This window comes from Rutilus rutilus, assembly GCF_951802725.1.
Source record: "Rutilus rutilus genome assembly, chromosome: 18".
In the NCBI taxonomy this organism is placed as follows: domain Eukaryota; kingdom Metazoa; phylum Chordata; class Actinopteri; order Cypriniformes; family Leuciscidae; genus Rutilus; species Rutilus rutilus.
This window is the reverse complement of record NC_140231.1, coordinates 18,958,294-18,977,587: the sequence shown is the minus strand read 5'-3', so window position 1 is coordinate 18,977,587 and position 19,294 is coordinate 18,958,294. Positions and strand designations below refer to the sequence as shown.

The following is a 19,294-nucleotide window of genomic DNA, read 5'->3' as shown; positions in this document are numbered from 1 at the left end:
AGTATACCTTTTTCAAATTAACACGGTTAACATTTAATCCTTGATACTAAATATATATATTTCTAATGGAATATATATTCCATTCCAATCTTCCATTCAAGGTTTTTTTTATGTCTGTGCATGTGTTCAGAGAAAGCGAAAGAGACAGAGGTAACGCCACTAGAGGCACCCTTTTTCTCTAAAGACCTTATACTGTTGCACATTGTGAACACCCATAGTAACCATGTTCCTACTTAAATATTTTGTTATAGTTAGTACAGCTGCAGTGGTATTAGTACCACTGAATATTGTATTATTAGTAGGCTATAGCCTATTATGAGAGTTTGAATGATATCCAAAATATACATATTGATACAATGGTAAATATGTTTAAGTTATGGTTTTATTAACAATAAACACAGTAGGATAACTGTATATTAACTGCACTGATGGCATTCTGCCGAAAACTATAATGGTTACCATTGCACTTTTATTTTTTTGAGGGGCAGGGAAGCCTCTTTCTTCTGATCAACAGGGTGTTTTTACAGAAACAAACAAATTTGTCTTTTAAAAAAATCTGTTCAATAACATCAAGAGACCCGGTTCAGTAGGCTATAAGGATTGTATTAAATGCATTGACGTTCTTTTTGAATGGGTGTTTGTTCCCGCCCTTTCCCAGCATCTCATAACGCGCAGCTCCCGTTGCTCTAGGTGAAGCTCAACTCACTCCGGAGCTTCAGAATGAAGCAGGTGTCCAACATGGCGAACACGAGCAACGGATCTCTCGCTACTCTCCTCATTTTATTCACCATTTCGGCAGCTATCCATACAGGTAGGAACTGTGCTTTTCCTTTAATCTGCTTGTATTTTAAGGCAAAAATGGTTGAGCCAGCTCGACGGACATTCGCCGCCTACGGAGATTTGTACACAGTGTGGCGTCTTGATTGAAAGTAATAGTTCAAAGTACCGACGGGTTACAAAGTTAGATATGTGTTGTCGAAACTGAAGCGGTCGTGTGAAATGTGGCTTTTCTGGTCATTTCTGTTAACTTTGACGCGATAAAGTCTGCAGTTGCTTTTTCTGCGGGTCTCTCTCTCGTGCGGGGGAAGCGGGATGTTTCTCTTCCTTACATAAACTGAGATTGTTTCACCAGCAAATTAGTTGCGGTAAAGAACCAGATACATTGTAAAGATGTTATCACTATATTAGCAGCCTTTTGGAGAAGCGGAACATACACGGAGCTTTATTGAACGCAAAGCAGCGTTCTGAAATAGGCTAACAGCTTCTGTTCCAATGGATTATTGTAATGGATTTATCAATTTATGTTTCTTTAAGTGACATTGTTCTTGTTTGTGGTTCTCGAATCACATTTTGTTAATTGCAGTCTTTTTGAGTCCTTGCGAGTTTGCAAGTCATTGGAATGGATTGTGAAAAGATGGAGCAGTTGCATCTGCATCACGGACCGCGATGCTTCGGCTTCATGCAGCTCGCATAAGCATGTAAATAAGTTCCTTTAAGTTTAAGGAATAAGTTTAGGAATACGCACGAACGTCGTTTGTTTATCACCTTATGTTTTTGTTTTAAAGGGACAGTTCTCCTAAGATTTAAAATGGTCGTCATTTTCTGTTCCTCATGTTCTTTCCAATCCGTCTGTCTTCTGTGGAACACAAAAGGAGATGTTAGGCAGAATGACAGCCTCAGTCACCATTCACTTTTATTTTATGGAAAAAGATGCAATGAAAGTGAACGGTGACGCGAGGCTGCCAGTCTAACATTTTTGCGTCTTTTTCTGTGCCCCACGGAAGAAAGATAAATCATACAGCTTTGGGACTCCACATGGAACAACATGAGGGTGAATAAATGACATAACTGTCCCTTTAAGTCAGAGTAGCGCATATGAGTGTGACCGCTCGCTCTGAACTGGCTGCATCCCCGCGCTGTTTTTCTGTAGGCTACTGTTCTCATTTTTAGATACGTAAATATCCAAACTTTAGGGGCTGTGGTTAAAACAAACACATCACATTTGGGAAAACATTAGAATAATTCGCATGGTCTTCGCTGCTTAGGAGATGTTTTGTTGCTCGTGGCACTGCCAAGATTTTCCTCCGTCACTCAACGCAGTCTCTAAGTAACAGACTGACCTTTTTATTTACCCGCTCTTATATTTTATGTCCGCTTTCTTTATAGAATACTAGTATAGGCATATTTATTCTTGTCAACAGAAGTCGTTGTGTTTAAACAAACGTAGTCAACAAGTGCAGGTCTTTTCGCTTGGTAAAATAATAACGTCTTAGTCGATGCTCGTGCTTCCTCTGCTCAGAAGCTGCATATGGGCTAATAAGCATCGCTTCGGAAGCGTATAGTTTTGTCCCTTTGCGACAATTGTAACTTGGAGTCGCTCGTATGCAGTGTAGCCTAGATGGTGTCTATTATCCCTCCGGATAACGATGCTCGGACAACGTGTGCAGTCATAAAGCTGCTTTCACTTTTGTAGGAGAAATAGTCCGTGATTTGGAAAATCACGTCGTGTCAAAACAAGGGACTTTCTTCACCCTTACCTTTCTTTATGCGTTTCGTTGCTGTGCTTGGTGCCAGCGATAGCGTACAGAGATAGGCTATAACATGAAAAACCGGTTTTCTTATCAAGTTTCTTGATTTTCTCATAGAATGATTTTTGCGCAATAGACACATTATTATTATTGCGATCTTGCAATCATTCTGAAATCGACATGCTACAATCTATTATTTGATCTGTCACTACTTATCTTTTAGTGTAAAGTCAGTATAATGTGATGATGAGTAATACAGTTATTTCAGCAAACCTTTTGTGGTTAGTCTATCATTACTTGAACAACTGTGTGTGGGTGGCAGTCAATATTTCTAACAAAAACTCTGGCATATTATGTAGGGGGCATATCTATGCTCATTAAACAGTTGACTCTTGTCTGAATGTATAACAGTGTGGTTTTATTGTGTTTACATGACTGTAGCAAAATATTATGATATGATATATGATAAAGGGTTTGAACTAGCACCCTCACTGCTAGAGAAAACGAACCCTTATAATTACTTTTATAATGTGTCAACTAGCATATACCAGCTATAACCATCACTGTTGCTTCCAAACTTGTACAAAATCTCCATCAATTTACTCTTACTACCCCCTCTTACTCTTTAAATGCTTGGAATCTCTTCTGTGCCCATTGTTTGGAGGCTTTAAGCATTGTTTAATTGTGCTTTTGTGTTTCCACACAATGTCTTTGAATGTAAAGGACAGAGATTTATGCTTAACAGCCCTGCTGTGACAGTCTCAAATTTCAAGGAATCCCTTAATTTTCCATTAGCCAGTGATACTGCTTTCAAATTAGACGAACGTTTGGTACACAACATACAGCACATATAATTTGTTTAGGGCCTGCAGCAAACAAGTATATATGGAAATAGAGAAAAGGCAAGCAGCAGCTTAACCAGGTTGCTGTTATTAGACGTTTCTTCCCATTTGAAGTGTCTATTATTTGTTTTGCTCCACTTGGCTGTCAGACTAATACCTTACAGAGTGAAAATGAAAATGGCTGGGGGAGAAGCTAATCCACATAAGAATATTTTGAGGATTACGGCTGGAATCTGCCATGCCCGCCTCACTATTGATTGGTTGCTTTGCTCTGTAAAAATGACAGCGCAGGGAGAGACTATGCTCTCTTAATTCTTTCAGTTTGGGCTGTATCTAGAGAGATTACTGGTGTTATTGGTAATGTTTTTGTTATACTTGTGTGAGTGGAATTGGATGACACATTCTTATGGTGTCATATGGTGTACATTTCTATTATAGCATTTCGCTCAGTTGCTAAGTTTATGGCATAGCTCAATTATTTGGTGACTAAAAAATGAAATACTGTGCGTGTCATGATTAGAAAATCAGGGAGAGATAAATTGTCGTCTGGACTGGATGTTTTGAATTGGAGAAATATACTTTAAGCAAAGGTCAGGTTGTGCCTCAGCCTAAACACCACTTTGACAGACGTGATGATAATGATTGATGAGTCAAGATGCTAAAAACAATACAAAACTCAACCACTAGATGATCATTGAACTCATTGACTTTGACAAAGACAAAAGCCCTATTCAAACCCATTGTGAACATGGCTCATGGATTAAATTATGTTTGTATTTCAGTAAATAAAGGCAGTTGTGTCCTGATTAAAATTCTGTAATAACATTCCCTTGTTTCTGCGCAATGGAGGCCACGAAGGCAAAATACATGCTGACCAGCATATGAGTTGTTTGATCCTAATTTCTTCTAAATTGCTCTTTGTTTGGGTGAAATATCCAACAAGGATGCTTTATTGTACAGAAGCCAAACTGGGATGCTTCTTTGCTGAGTAAGAGAATCCCCAAGAATTCATTGTCATGCAATCAGCCGCTCCATGTATCTCCCAAAACAAACAAAACAGGCTTTAAAAAGTGCTTCAGACACTGAATTGCATTTTAGTAGATCTCAGACAGTTCATTTCGCAGTTCTCAGACATCAGACAAGTTTTTTTATTCATTCATATCTTAATCTACATGATCAGATAAATAGATTATATTAAATATTCATTTTACATATTTATGTATTATATATTTGTTTCCTTTAATTTTAGAGACGGACAAAAAAAGGCGATTTATTTCAATCATTGAACATTATTTATAATCTGTCATTATGCAGTTGCGCCTTGATGCTTGGTGGAAGCTGAGACTGTTTTTTAACGCTCAGTGTGACTGTTAAATTGTTTTGCAGACAGCTGATGAACCAAAGGGTCAAATTGTGAAACACAGCACCACCGCAACTTCCCACATCCCATCCTTTGTTGGAGAGCTGCTGATGATGGAGCAGTTTAACTCATCATTATATTGCAGCTCACACTGAGCAAGTTCTCATTAAATAGAGATTACTAGCACCCATTAGCATTACCATTAAGACCAATTCACCCACTCAGATGTCTTGTGTATAAGGTTAATCGCTGCTCTTTTCTCAAAATATATCTATTCCCATCAAGAGACAGGAGATATGTACTGTATATGTTATCATAAAGTAAGGTCCCTTGGGAGGCACATCCATTTATTTTCTAGCTGTACAAATAAGGATTTAGTGCTCTCTGATAAGCACCAATGAGTTTTTCCTCTTGCAGTACACATGAAGATAAAAGATGACTCTTTGGTTCAGAAATCACTACAGTCAAATGCTTGGAGGTTGGTCTGTTCATATTTCGGAAATCTCAAGACGCTGGATTACATATTTAGTCCATCCAGCAAGAATTGAACTTGTTGGATCCATTGAAGATGTTAAATGGCTTGGAAATTGTTGACTCTTCTTTCTGGATAACAATTTGTTCTTTGATAGTTCTCTTTGTTCACAGCTTGTATTGTTCAGAGCTTTTTGTAGCTTTGAGTCGCAGCATGCAGACAAAAAGATAAATGTGCACGCAATCTTTTGGAGTTTCAGTCCATTCATTACAGCCAATGCACAAGCGCTTGGCTAGCCTATTTTTTGCGCTTGTCATTTTATTGTGGTCTGACATTGAATCATTGGGTACATTACAATTTGTATCTCACTCCCCGTTTCATCTACTTATTTAAGATCGCCGGGGCTTTATATCAGCATGGCTGACACTCATCATTCTGTCCCCTTCACACTACCTTAGGGTTTATTAATATTATTTTATCAGGTCACACTTGAAGAGCAAATGTGAAAGGCAGTGCATACAGGCAATGTTTGTTTTACAATGAAAAAATTTAGCCATTTGTACTGGCTCCTCTGACCTACTATGTCAAAAGGATTCGTTTTTCCTAATAAAACAAAATAGGTCAGGCTGTAATCTCTGTGTCTGGTGAAATGTTGTACGGTGGCCCGCTGGGGTGATCTGCGATTCATCTAACCACACGGCAAGAATTCCTCAGTACTCTGGAAGTGGCATGTCTTGGGTCAACATCAGATTAAATATAGTGTTTGTATTTGCTAACTTGCCACAGGGATTGTAGTTTTCATGTCAGTATCAAAGGCAGGTTAGAATTGCATTTAACTGTTATTAATCTGGATTCCCTTGAAACATTTTAGGAGAATTTATTATTGTTTTGTGCAATATGTGCCAAAAAACAGAGCAGCCTTACCTTATAAATCTTAAGTCAAGTCAAGTGGTTTATTACTTATGTCCATGGCAGGGAAAGAAACAAAATAGTGTTAAATAGGTGGTTGTCGGACTATTGTGACTCATCCCTAAAATATAGTCAGTAATCACAGACTGTTTACAGTTAGGGGCTTTGTACAAATGAGCTAGACAGATGGGTGTAGAATGCCGCATTAGTTAAGTAGATACTGTGCATGTGCAGAGAACCAGTATTGCAAATCTACATAGTATTGCAGTCAGTGGCGTTGCAAGTCAGTCCCGGGTCCATATGCCAAAAATATTTGTATGGGCTTCCCTAGACCCCGCCCCCTAAGTACATCGAAGAGACATTTATAGATGTTCACTGTAGCCCATCAAGAAAATACCATACCAAACAATACCATAAATAAAACACACTCTACCCTACAACTTTTCACAACCTGGGGTGCGTTTCCCAAAGCCAACTATGGTCGCAAGTTCCGTCGTTACCAATAGAGTTCAATGGAAATTGCGATCATAGTTGGCCAATGATGCTTTTGGAAAACACACCCCAGAATGGAACTAAAAAAAAGTCAAAAATAACCAAGACTCAGCCAATGTTAATACTAAACTACTACAAACGATCTCAGCACAGTGGCCCAAAATGTAAAAACACAGAACTACTCACTAATTTTAGTTGCATTCTCCGGGCCTTTCTTTAGGCAAATTCATCCACGATGTCCTTGGTGTTTAATTTGTGCATTCTCAATGGAAAGAATTACTAGTCCCGATAGTCTGTTCTGCGACATGGTGCTCCGCAAATAATTTTTTATTAGCTTCAGCTGTGAAAATGAGCGCTTCGCTGAAGGAACAGGAATGTTAAAAAAGAGAACTAAAACGGTGCACATGATGCTGAAGCTAGATGTGATAGTTGTTCTCAACAGTAAAAAAAAACTGGCCAAATCTTGAACTGTTGTCATCCTAGAGATTTGTCTTTTAAAGGCTGCATGGAATGCGAGCAACTGTTGTGGAAGTCTTTGTTGTATCTCTCCACTAACCTCCCACAATGTTTTCTTTTTTAATTTGGCGCGGTCATGTAGCGTTGTTAAAAAAATGATGCCGTAGTTCTATGGCAACCGCGGGGTGCAAAAAATAACAAATGCACACAAGAAATTACAGAGAAACAGGAAATTTCTGCACATGACATGAAAACAAAAATATATTTATCGTGGCCATGAATTAAAAATTAATTCTCTCGTTTTAATTAAAAGGTTCCCCTGGGCGGGCCCTCAATCCGCCCGGGCCCATTTGCACGTGCATGCCCAGACACTATGCCATTGATTACAGTGAAGTTTTACGCTGAAGCAAATATAAAAACCAATTGAAGCAAAAACTACAAAACATGGATTTAATTGAAAAAAAAAACATGGTTACTCTTACGCATTAAAACAGTGTTGTAAAATAATCTATTCGTCTTTAAAATAGAATAGCAGACACCGAGCCCCAAATGCCTGTAATCATGGGTTTTTGTGCACTCCCTGAACAGATATTCAGTAATCCGGTCACTCAGAGCACATTGATGGACTCGCAGTAGTGTTTGGGAATAAGCTGCTTTCAGTCATTTTTGTCATCCACTGATGTCCCCGTCAGATTTGTCCATCAGCAAAGACATGTTATTGTGCTTTTTACATAAAGAAGAGACTCCAGGCCTAGGGAGATTTAGTTTATTTCAGCATAGCATTCCCAGGGTGTCCTTTAGAGCAGGAATGAACTGTCCTATGCTGCATTAAAGTTATTGCTGAGCTTCTTATGAAGTTTCTTTTATGTGTGCTCTGTGACCCCTTTAGAATCAAGTGTCACCTTTAATGCGTGAATGTCTCTGGCTACAGCTCCGTTTTTGTGGTGTGGTTATTATTATGAGGGTAGTTATGTTCGTTTCACAGCGATGCTCGAGCACTGAATCGGCGCACAAGTCAGATCTGCAAATTGGAATGTAGAAATGTTCATACCGTGCTTGTTTATCTACTGAGTTTGTTATAAAAGTGGTTTGGTTCTTAACATTTGGACTATTTCAAAGCTGGAGAAAATGGCTTTCGTGTATATATTTTTAATAGGGCTGGGAATCGATAAAACAAAATTAACTAATTAATTGCACAATTTGCTGTAATTAATTGCAATTAATTGCATTTCCCCCAAGCTTGTAATCATCAACATTTAAACTTAGATTCACCTAATTAAATTAAACAACACAGGGGAAAAAAGGAACAGAAAATAGCCCTATATTAAAATAATATTAAACATCAATATTTCAATATATTATTCTTTTTCAATAATCAATCAACATAATCAATTTAACAGATTTTTTTTTTTTTTTTTTTACTAATTATCAAAATAAAATATAGTCCAAAGCTATTATTACCAGAGCATGTGATCAGAGCAGGTAATTTTACCATTGTTGCCCAGCATGACTATACCAGCTCAGTAGGGCTATTGCAAACAGATGTCTACTACAGAGAAATTTCACGTTATCTGAGCAGACTTTGCTTTTCCAGTGCATGATTGGAGCGTTTGGGCCGTTAAGGACAGAGCAGAACGCGCAGCGCAAACACGGAGCGGAACATTGAGCAGAGAGCGCAGCACACACACACACACACACACACACACACACGCACGGAACAGAGAGCGCAGCTAGCGGAAAAGACCCGCTCATGAAAGCTGCGCGAGAATGAAACCTGATCGCCGAACACGGAAGGGCGGGACGGCATATTTTCGGCCTTTTCAACAGGAAATCATTCAAACGAGGCAAAAAAACTAACAAAAAAGAAGTGCTGCGGTAATTATTATTTATTTTTTACGCGTTAAACATCTCAAATTAATCGCAAAGATTAACGCGTTAATGCCCCCATCCCTAATTTTTAAGCGAGGATGCATTTGATCAAAAGTGACAGTACTTTTTTTTTTTTTCAAAAGTTAAAATTTCAAATGAATGTTGTTCTTTTGAACATTGTATTCTTCAAAAAATCCAAAAAAATCAAGTCATGGTTTCCCCAAAAGTATTAAGCAGCACAGCTGTTGAAATCAGTTAATCTGGAATTTGTTTTAATGGAAAAAAAGCATGCCTAATTCATTTAAATCATGAAACTTATACAATTTAACTAAAAATGTATTGAAAGTTGAACAATAATAATTTGATGATGAAAATGATGAAATGTAAAAATTTTCCCCTACATTCTGTGTTTTATGTTTTTACTTTTCTGGATTTCATTTTAATAGTTTAATTACATTTCAACAATCAAAAAGCATTTCTAATCAATTGAATTCGTAAAACTTGAACAACTTAAATTATTATTATTACTTTTGCAATAATATTAAATGTTTTCAGAAATAGTTTTAATTTATCTGGATTTATGATTCAATACAAAAATATCAAAAGGGTGGTAATCAAATGAATGCATAAAACATTAACAGTTTAATTAAGCTTCAGACAGCGCTTGAACTGACAAAAACAAACAATTATGCCAAAATTCCCGTTTTGTTTAGTATCCTCAAATGCACAGTATCAAATGAGTTAAATGAAGTCTTAAATGAACTTAGAGTTGTGACAAAAGGGAATGCATGTCAGATCTGTGTGATGTGCATCAGCGCCAGGTCTTAAAGTGGCAGCAGCCTAATAAACCTGCTGCTGTGATGTCTGTCATTACTAATCAAAGCAAAAGAAAGAAAAAAATCTATTTATTTTTTTTACCTGTTAGAACTACCTGAAAATCTTAAAGCGCAATTTACAAGGTTACATGTGTCAAAAACAATGAAAACAATAACTTTTTTTTTGGTGCATTTTGGTAGGGCAAGTAAAAATCTGCACCAGTTTGACTGGGCCAATAGAAAAATTCCTAATCGTTGAGTCCTGATATATTGGCCCTGTCCCAAATGGCACACTTCATATGCACTTTCGGTCTTGTGGACTTAGAATGGCTGCCGTGTGCGCGTAACCGTTAAGTCCATGAGACTGGAGGGTGTCTCATTTTTCAATTTAGGTTTCAGAAGGATGCTTGCGAGCGCCCCCTTTGCGGTCGATATGCGCCCTCAATGCACACTTTTCCGAGCCCGCACTGATGCGAGCACTGCAGCAGATTTCTTCCCGAGAGTCAAAATGGCGTTGCGTCACGTAAGTGTGGACTCGTAGGAAGACCGTGAGTGCTTAGGGTGCCATTTGGGACAGGGCCATGGAGTTCACTGCATTCATTCACTGTGAACTGAGCTGATCACTTGAGTGAAGTGCACTTCTCTTTGCGCAGCTCAAACAGACAGTCTTTTGATAAGGACACAAAGACTTATCGCGCTTTCGATTTCATTTTGTTTGACTGACAGCAATGACGCAAAACACAGCATAAGACCTTTTATGATGTTATGAGAAGTTTAAATATATTTTCGGGCGCCACATTCTAGGTTAATGGGAAGTACTGAAATCTATTTGTGACGGACAAAGTTGATATTGTGTCAGGCCGCCACAGATGAATCAATGAATGGGAAACACAGTGTTATATTAAGCCTAATAAATATTAAATTTGATATCTTTCAATTATACTGTAATGTTGAACGGCTATTATTAATGGATACAATTGAGAAAAAAAAAAATCTATTTCGATGAGACATCAGTATCAGTATTGGTATCGGTGATACTGGCCTTCATCCATATAAAGATGCCATTAAACAAATATTTAAAATATACCGTCTTTGTTGTTTTTACATCAATTTGGAGATTAAATGGGAAATTATTACAATATAAAAATATATTAAAAACTTTGACATTAGTTGTGAAAAAATAAGCTTTTTTTATCGATTGACAGCAATATTAAAAATATATTAAAGTTGTAATGTAATGAAATTTACAGTATACAGAACAGTACTGTATAACTACATTATTTTACTGTTTGTAATTTAATATTTCTACTCTGGATTATACTATATTGTAATATCTAAATTCATGCATTAGTGCTAAATATTACTAATTATAGTCATTACTAATGATATTATAATTATATAATATAGTTATTATATGCATAAAACTGTTAGTTAGTAATATTATAATACTTTTATTCAGAATAACATTACAAATAAAAAGGCAATCCAAAATTTGTTTTATTCAATCAATATATTAAAACATTTCAAAATGTGCAAGAATATAGGCTAAATGATAACACATACACTGTTGCCTATATATACAGTATGTATTTCATACACTCCAACAATCTAGGTAAATAAATATAATACTTTTGATCAACTTATATGAAAAATTTAGCAAAATTATAATAATTTACCGACCCCAACTTTTAAATGGTATATTTACAGCTTAAAATATCTGTTTTTGTGAGTATGTCATCGGTTTAACTAGACTTTCAAATATCCGGTCACCAATGTTGTCTCGCATGAAGATTTATTTAATCATCTTTTTTGCTAGGATGTCTAATCCACTAATTTGTGGATTCTTAAATACTCAATACGATTTCGTGATAAGTGTGATGAAATAAAGGATATTAGCTTGCCTTAGGGTCTTAAAGGCTCATGCAATTGACTAGCAACCCTCCTCATGTGCTTATGCCATGTAGACAAAATCTTCCCAATCTGGATTTTTTAATCCTGTTATTTTAAGGGGTTCTTCTTTTGTCCCCCTATTGTGCTGACAACAGACATATTTGGGCTTCAGACAAGAGCTTAGTTAAAGAAGCCATCTGGCTTTTTTTTCTTCAGGTCAGACAGTCACCCCTGAACAGTAACAAAACAGAAGGCACAGGTTGAGAAAAGAGGAAATTGTTGTAGCATTGGAAGATTATGGTTCAAGGCATACAGTAGCATGTGAAATTCGACTCAGATGAACATAAAGCAGATATAGAGACAGAGGGGATAATGACGAAATGAAAGTTTTAAGGTGTATTGTAACGTTTGGCTTCCCTTCCCAGTGGTATTCTAACGCAGTTGGGATGGTTGTCCACAAAGCAAGTGGTGGTTGATGATAAAAATGCGATCTCCATACAAATGCCATATTTTAATTCCACAGGGTCTCATTTCACAGCTTGAAAATTATGGAGTATACGTAAGTGATGTGCTGCGCTCATTATTGTGTTCTGCAAATTGTGGCTGTGAAGTGTTTGGCCTTGTGTACATTGTTGTGAAAGGGGCTGGTGGGGGACTCAACAATGTTTTTCTTGGATCATCTAGTACCTTCTCTTCAAGCGCAACTGTCTGCCAAATGCTGAGCCTGTGCACACTGAATATTATTGCAGATCTTTGAGATTCCTCCCACATTTCTTTGAAATTTGCCTAAAAAAAAGCTTGCTCAGTTGGCAGTTTTGTCTTCATGCTGATTTTCATGGAAGGTTAAAGTCTTATATGCAGTTAAACGTTATTTTTTTTTCCATTTTTCACTAGTAGCCTACTTTTCCAGCATGAATAGACTATATTTTTTTTATTATTTTTTTTTTAAAGATGTGTATTTATTTTTTTTGGGGGGGGATATAAATGTAATTTCAATTGTGCTGTGTTTTTTGACGTGTACCATTTATGTGCATCCATGGCTCATCGAATGTGGTCTAATAAGAGTGGCCTAATGACTCCGTTAGATTATCAGCCTTTAGTGGCAGCACGAAAAACGCCACGCAGCCACAAGTTCATGATATATATGTCTATTTCAGTCTCAAAATAGGGCCCCTGCTGTAATATCAGTCACACTAATAGATAATTCATGCTTCGATACCCTCGCCTGCACAACCGCAATCCCGAGAGAGCAGGCACCTTACCTTGCTCATTCCTTTGAAGTTTGCTCTATCAAACTTCCAGGGCTGTGCTACAATCAGGACCCCATGGAAACACGGAGATTATGGTGCAGTTCGGCTTGTCTTTTGAGAATAATCAGCTGAACCTGTGGGGAGGGAGGCCTGCAGTTTTCTTCTAAACACTGCCAATCACAAAAAAGGCAGTGTGGTCCCCAGTTCTCTGTGAGATTGATGCATGCATATATGGGTCGGGAATGGTGTCTCTGTTGCTTTTGAGGCTACATTTTATTCATAAATGTGCGTGCCTGTTGCTGTTTGTCTTTTATCCCTTCCTCTGTCTAGTTTGCACTTCAATTAGGATTCACTGTATCGGTGCCATGTTGTTTGGTGGCATGTACCTGCATCATTCTGTTCCAATTTGGATCTAATTGGTCTAATTAAATCTAATGACTTCCTTTATAATTCCACAGCCCTATTTAAGGACCATGATAAAGTGCTAAGAGTGGGGCGTGCGTGTAGTCTCTAATGGGGAGCGATAGTGCACTGGATGTGGTGTAGGTGGATACTTTGTTCTACCCTGATTCTGTTTGAGTTTTGTTATGCTCACACGGTTTTTCGTGCAGCATAATGTATGTTCGGTGTCATCACTTGTTTAGGCAGTCCAAATAAATGTGCCTCAGTCTTGTTCCAACCAATAAACCCTTGCAGAGTGCCTATTTAGGTCCTGCAATGTAATTTCCAGCAAAAAGAAGTTTATGAATCATTAAAATCACCCACTTAGTGTACTTTTCGTTAATTGCTAAATAATGCACCCGCTTATTCATGTTTTCTTAGCAGATGGCAAGAGGGAAGAACGAGTGTCTAGAAAGCTGGAAATAAACCCTGTAGATCCATTGAAGTTTTATTACAGATTTGTGAGTTTCTGTGTATAATGAGTAGATTATATTTAAGTCTAGGATTGAAATTATTCAGAACCAGTTAAATTTTTGTTTTAAACAAAATTTACTGGAAGCAAACAATTTTCATTGCACTCATATTCATAAACAGTTCTTGAACATCTGCATTATTCGGAAAGAAAACACACTAAAATATGTTGATAGCATCTCCTGTACAGCTCTTACAATTGGGATTTGTAAGAGCAATTGGGATTGCTCTTACACTTGCAATCCCAGTGCAAGAAGTATGCTTCATTTTGAGCTTGCAATCTGACTGAAAAGTGATGAGACCAGACCACTGCACTTTGTGTACGTAAAGGGCTTGTTCATTCAAAAATGAAAAATCTGTCCAAACCTGTATGACTATTTTCTTCTTCTGTAGAACACAAAAGAAGATGCAAAATGCTTTGCTTTTTTGGTCCATAAATTGAAAGTCAGCAGGGTCCAAACAAACTGAGACAGTTGCGAAGTTCTTCAAAATATAATCTTTTGTGTTTTGTAGAATAAATTGTCCTACAGGTTCGGAACGTCATTAAGGTTTAAGAATTGCATGAGTTTAATCAAATTTTCTTCCTTGGTTTTGTTTTTTAAAGATGGGTTGTCATATTAATAATAGTTCAGCTTTTAAAAAAATGTTGACGAAAAAAAACTTTTTACCAAATATCTCTTTTTTAGAAAAAAAATACTGTTTTTAACAAGCCTTAACAAGCTTCTATGCTTGGGGTTGCCAGATGTCAAGAGTTGAAATCCACCAATCAGAGCTTTCCTCTAAAAAAAAAAAAACCCCAAAAAACCCCCAAAAAAACCCCATCTGTATCAGTGTCCCTACACTGTAGAAAAAGAGCAGATGATTTGAAAACACAGACAAACATGTACGCTGGAGTTTTTGATTCCATGTGTGTGTAATACAGCCAGTCTGTTTCTTCACAAGGCCTTGTGCTGTTTGCTGCGACTAAATCTGCAATCAAACATTCTGAGTGATGAACTGTAATCAATCCAAACATGGATCTTGACCATATTGTTTGTGACTGATTGCGGAATAAATGCAAGTCCTTTTTTTTTTTTTTTTTTTTTGTATGAATCGGGAAAATCGAGTTAAAAATGCGCAAAATAAACCATGCTAGCGAGTTGACATTTGCTTGATTTGTGCTTATAGATGAAATTTTAAAATAAATTTCTCATGACAAAAAAATCATGCTCTGTAATGAAGATAACAATTTATATAATTGTGATAGTCATTTTAATCATTGTGTATAATGGTTAAAATTATGAAGTTAGACTGATAAGACAAAATTAACTACATTTATGTTCTCTGACAAAATTAGTTGTCTGATCTTTCTCTTTGGATTACTGAAGCCTGTTAAAGGGTTAGTTCACCCAAAAATTAAAATTCTGTCAGTAATTACTCACCCTCATGTTGTTCCAACCGCGTAAGACCTTCGTTCATCTTCGGAACACAAATTAAGCTATTTTTGATGAAATCTGAGCCATGTTTCACTCCTCCATAGGCTTCTATGTGACCGAAACTTGCTGGCCCAGAAAAGTTATTAAAGAGATCGTTAATATAGTCCAAGTGACTCCAGTGGCTCAATCTTAAGTATATCAAGCGACGAGAATACTTTTTGTGCGCAAAAACAAACAAAAATAACGACTTTATTCCACTATTCATTTCCTTCTCTCTGGACCTCGAGTTGGTTCGCGTAGTGTTTTTACGCAGCGCGTCTGTGTTACACGTCACCACGTAGGCTCACTATTGGCCGACGCCGGTCATGTGTGTGATGCGTGATGACGTGCAACACAGACGCGCAGCGCAAAAACACTACGAGGCCCAGAGAGAAGGAAATGAAAAGTGGAATAAAGTCGTTATTTTTGTTTGTTTTTGCGCACAAAAAGTATTCTCGTCGCATGATAAACTTAATGTAGTGCCACTGTAGTTACTTGGACTATTTTAACGATGTTTTAATAACTATTCTGGGCCGGTGAGTTTCGGTCACACTGGAAGCCTATGGAGGAGTCAAAATTCTGTCAGATTTCATCAAAAATATCTTAATTTGTGTTCCGAAGATGAACGAAAGACTTACATGGTTGGAACAACATGAGGGTGAGTAATTACTGACAGAATTAAAATTTTTGGGTGAACTAACCCTTTAAATAATGCTAAAAATTATGAATCATTTAAATGGCTGACAAACAGACACATCTGCCTAATAGACATATTTGTTTACTTATTCTCAAGGCATATGCTGCAAAATTGTTGTAATTTGCTGTAGTCTTAATTTTCTTCAATGTAGTCTTAATTTTCTTCAAAGTTGTTTTAGTTGCTTTCATCTGAAACAAAAGCCTGATCAGGGTTTGGTATAAAACAGAGTATAATGTGACTCATTGTGCTGTTAAATTCAGTGGTATGCATAGGACATGAGAACTAACTTGTCCTTGTTTAATTAATAATGGATAGCAGCTCAAACTTCTGGATTATTCTCCAAACACTCAGGGGTATTGTCTCATAAATACAGGCCTGATGAGTTCAGTTGTTTAGCAGCCACTAATTCATTTCAAACTTTATCAAACAGCGGACAGTGTACATATTCATTGGCCTTGGCATCTCACAAAGCCTGCCACAAAAACCCTCATGAAAAACCTATTACCAAAAATCATCTTCATCCTGTTCTTTCATAGAAATAATTACCTTCCTGCTCGCAATCAGAGAAAACAATGGTAGAATACATTTTGAATGTATTCACAGTAAATCAGAGTTGGGGCAAACACAATTTTCAAGTGATACACACTATTCACACTAGATTTCGTTTTAGTGACACTTAAGTTCATGCACCGTTGTGCAATTGAAACTCACATAGGGATGACCAATAAAATGGACACGCTCTACACAAATGCAGGGAAATTACCTGAATTTCCTGCGGAGAATCAATAAAGAGTTAAATCTCAGCTTATAGGTTGCCTCAACAGAGCCAAAACACGCTCCACCTTTTGCCCTTAGGTTAACCGTAAGAGGCTGGATTGTTGATTGTGCATAGATTTCCTGCCCTGTTTAGCTTTTGCACAGTCCAGCATAGAGTGTCCTCAAAGCATTCAGGGGCTCGGCGACGTTTCAGGAGATTAAAGGTTGTACAGCCTTAAGAACCAAATCGATGCGTTCTCCTTGCTTCGAGATTGACTGCATATTGATTCACTTGGAACAGGAAGTGAGGTGATAAACAATGCTGTGATAAAAAATAAACTCAACACAGGGAATGTAGTAATCTCACAAGGTTGCCCTTTTAACCGCATATAAAGCCAGTTCCCGACCCACCCTCTGAGAGTTTCTTTGCTTTTTGCATCATCAGATATTCCCGCTGTTGTTGTTACTGTAGGTATTTTCAGAGTATCGTTTGAGTCTCCTCTCATATGAAAAGCAAGTTGCGTCATTAGTGATAAAACATTACAGACAGGACGGTTTGTGTCTAAAAGCTGCTCATTAAATGTATGTTGTGGACAATTAAAGGCTTTGCAGCTCTGATTTTCAGACATGGATGGAAATAATGAGACACACCAGTGGCCACTGTCTCCCTCAGTCTTGCTTTCAACTAAACAATTCCTTTTTTTCTGAAGAGGGCACATATGCGGGCACACTGAATACCAAGTGGTTGATATTTACCAATGAACATGATATACAACACTGGCTCACTTTGTCATTAGCCCCCTGTCATTCCCAGTGAGTCTGGGCAGGTGCTAATCAGCATGCTAATTGTAATATTGTGTCTCTTTAGCTCTGGCCGAGGAGCCAGGGGCCAGGTTCAGAGCCCCGCTGGATTGAATGCATTGTGACGTCTGGCATTCTCACTCATTAACACGATTGTTTTCCAGGTTTCAGCATTTAACGAGGCACTTACAGCAATTCTGTGGCTGAACATCGCCAACGAAGCCTTCTGGGGGCCTGACTCTCCCGTCTGGCGCACCCAACATCCGCGCTGGGAGTCTTGAGGGATTGGTGTTGGCTTTATTTCTGCTTTAACCCCCTCTTATGTGCACGAGGAGCTCCGCTCTGATCCACCCTGTCAGAGAACAAGATGTCGAGCTTTGAGTGTTTTCCTAGCCTTATCTGTGATGTTGGAAGAGCATTTCAGTGGAAAATGAGCTTAGTGAAGAAATAAGCCTCACAGTAATTTGCTTATGCTATCCTATTGTTTTTCTTTCTTTTTTTTGCAGCTATCAGATAAAAGCTACGGTACGCAAGCGAAAAATTTGCAATCTGTCATCTCGTATACCTAACGGTTACATTTAAATGGGTGGAAAAGAGGGCTGCTTATATTTTCAAGCTGTCTCTCAGCATGGTCAGAGGATTGTTGTATCCTATCGCTCTGCTCCTGAAGAGCTTGACATTTCTTTAAGTGTTTGTCACAATTTCAGAATGTCATTCTTGATGTGCTTATCATGTGCTTAAGTGTTTGGCACAGCTTCATAATGTCATACATCCTCAGATAGTAAAAGTATGGCCTACTAATGCTTTTATAGAAAGTAGTCACAACAGGCATTTACATGTGCAATTCTCAGATAGCACACACATGGTGGGACAACACCTGCGAAAGAACAAAAACCAGATAAAGTCTTAAATTACTAGATGATATTTTTGGTGATAAATTGAGATGTTTCAGCTACGTAGGTGCGCCGTCTAGCTTTGCTGTACAATGCGGCGAGTTGTTACATTCTGACCTATTTAAAAGGCCGAATATTGACTTCTTCCAGTGTCTAAATATGTTCCCTCCACAGAAACCGCGTATGTGATTATCTCTCGAGTCTTTAAGTCATGATTATGAGCAGAAGGAGAAGAGGTGCTTCTATGTTCGAGGTCATCCGCCAGCAGAGGTTAAGAGTTTGGTTTGATTGAGTTTGATTGGCCTCAGAGTTCTCATTCAGGTTCCAGAATCACCCCCCACCTCCGCTGGCCACTAATCCACTGGGTCTTGCGGTCCGTCCTTATTCATCCTCTTCTTTATGTTCGGCTAACTCATTTCAGCCCATTCAGGCGGTCCATTGTGGCTGCCCTGCTCTTGCATTTCATTTGCTGGGTTTTTGTGTGGACTCCTTCTGAATAAAAAGGAAGAATTGAGTTGAGTCTTTGTCTTAAAGCTGCATCACTTCACTCCACTGGTTTCCTTCAGCTCTATGGAGGTTAAAAGCAACAGAGACTTTCAAATTAAGTTAGTCCTATCAGATGAGCGATGCAAATGACTCCAATTAAAGGCACTCATGTGATAAGAAAAGGGTTGCAGCATTTAATTTAATTTTGTTTATTTATTCATTCACAACTGCACGAGTATGGGGTTGTAGAAATGATCTTGCCACTTAAGAAGTGGCATGTATTGATAATCAAGATGAAAGCAATCACTTCTGTTTTGCAGGGTTTTCCTCTCAGAATTTTAAGTCTGAAATGCTCCAACTATACAAAGAAATCAGCAAAAATAGCTGGAACCAGAAAACAGCCAATTACCAA

At 37.8% G+C, this 19,294-nt stretch overlaps 1 protein-coding gene across 5 annotated transcripts in view; it reads left to right on the top strand.

Moving 5' to 3' along the window:
* Positions 1-669: 669 nt before the first annotated feature.
* Positions 670-19,294, top strand: part of cadm1a (cell adhesion molecule 1a) — a 281,152-nt gene continuing 262,527 nt past the window's right edge. For all 5 annotated transcript variants that reach the window (XM_084388136.1, XM_084388134.1, XM_084388133.1 and 2 more), the window contains exon 1: positions 670-811. In XM_084388136.1, the coding sequence (XP_084244262.1) occupies positions 721-811 (91 nt within the window). In that variant the 5' untranslated portion in view covers positions 670-720. The remainder of the gene's footprint in view (positions 812-19,294) is intronic.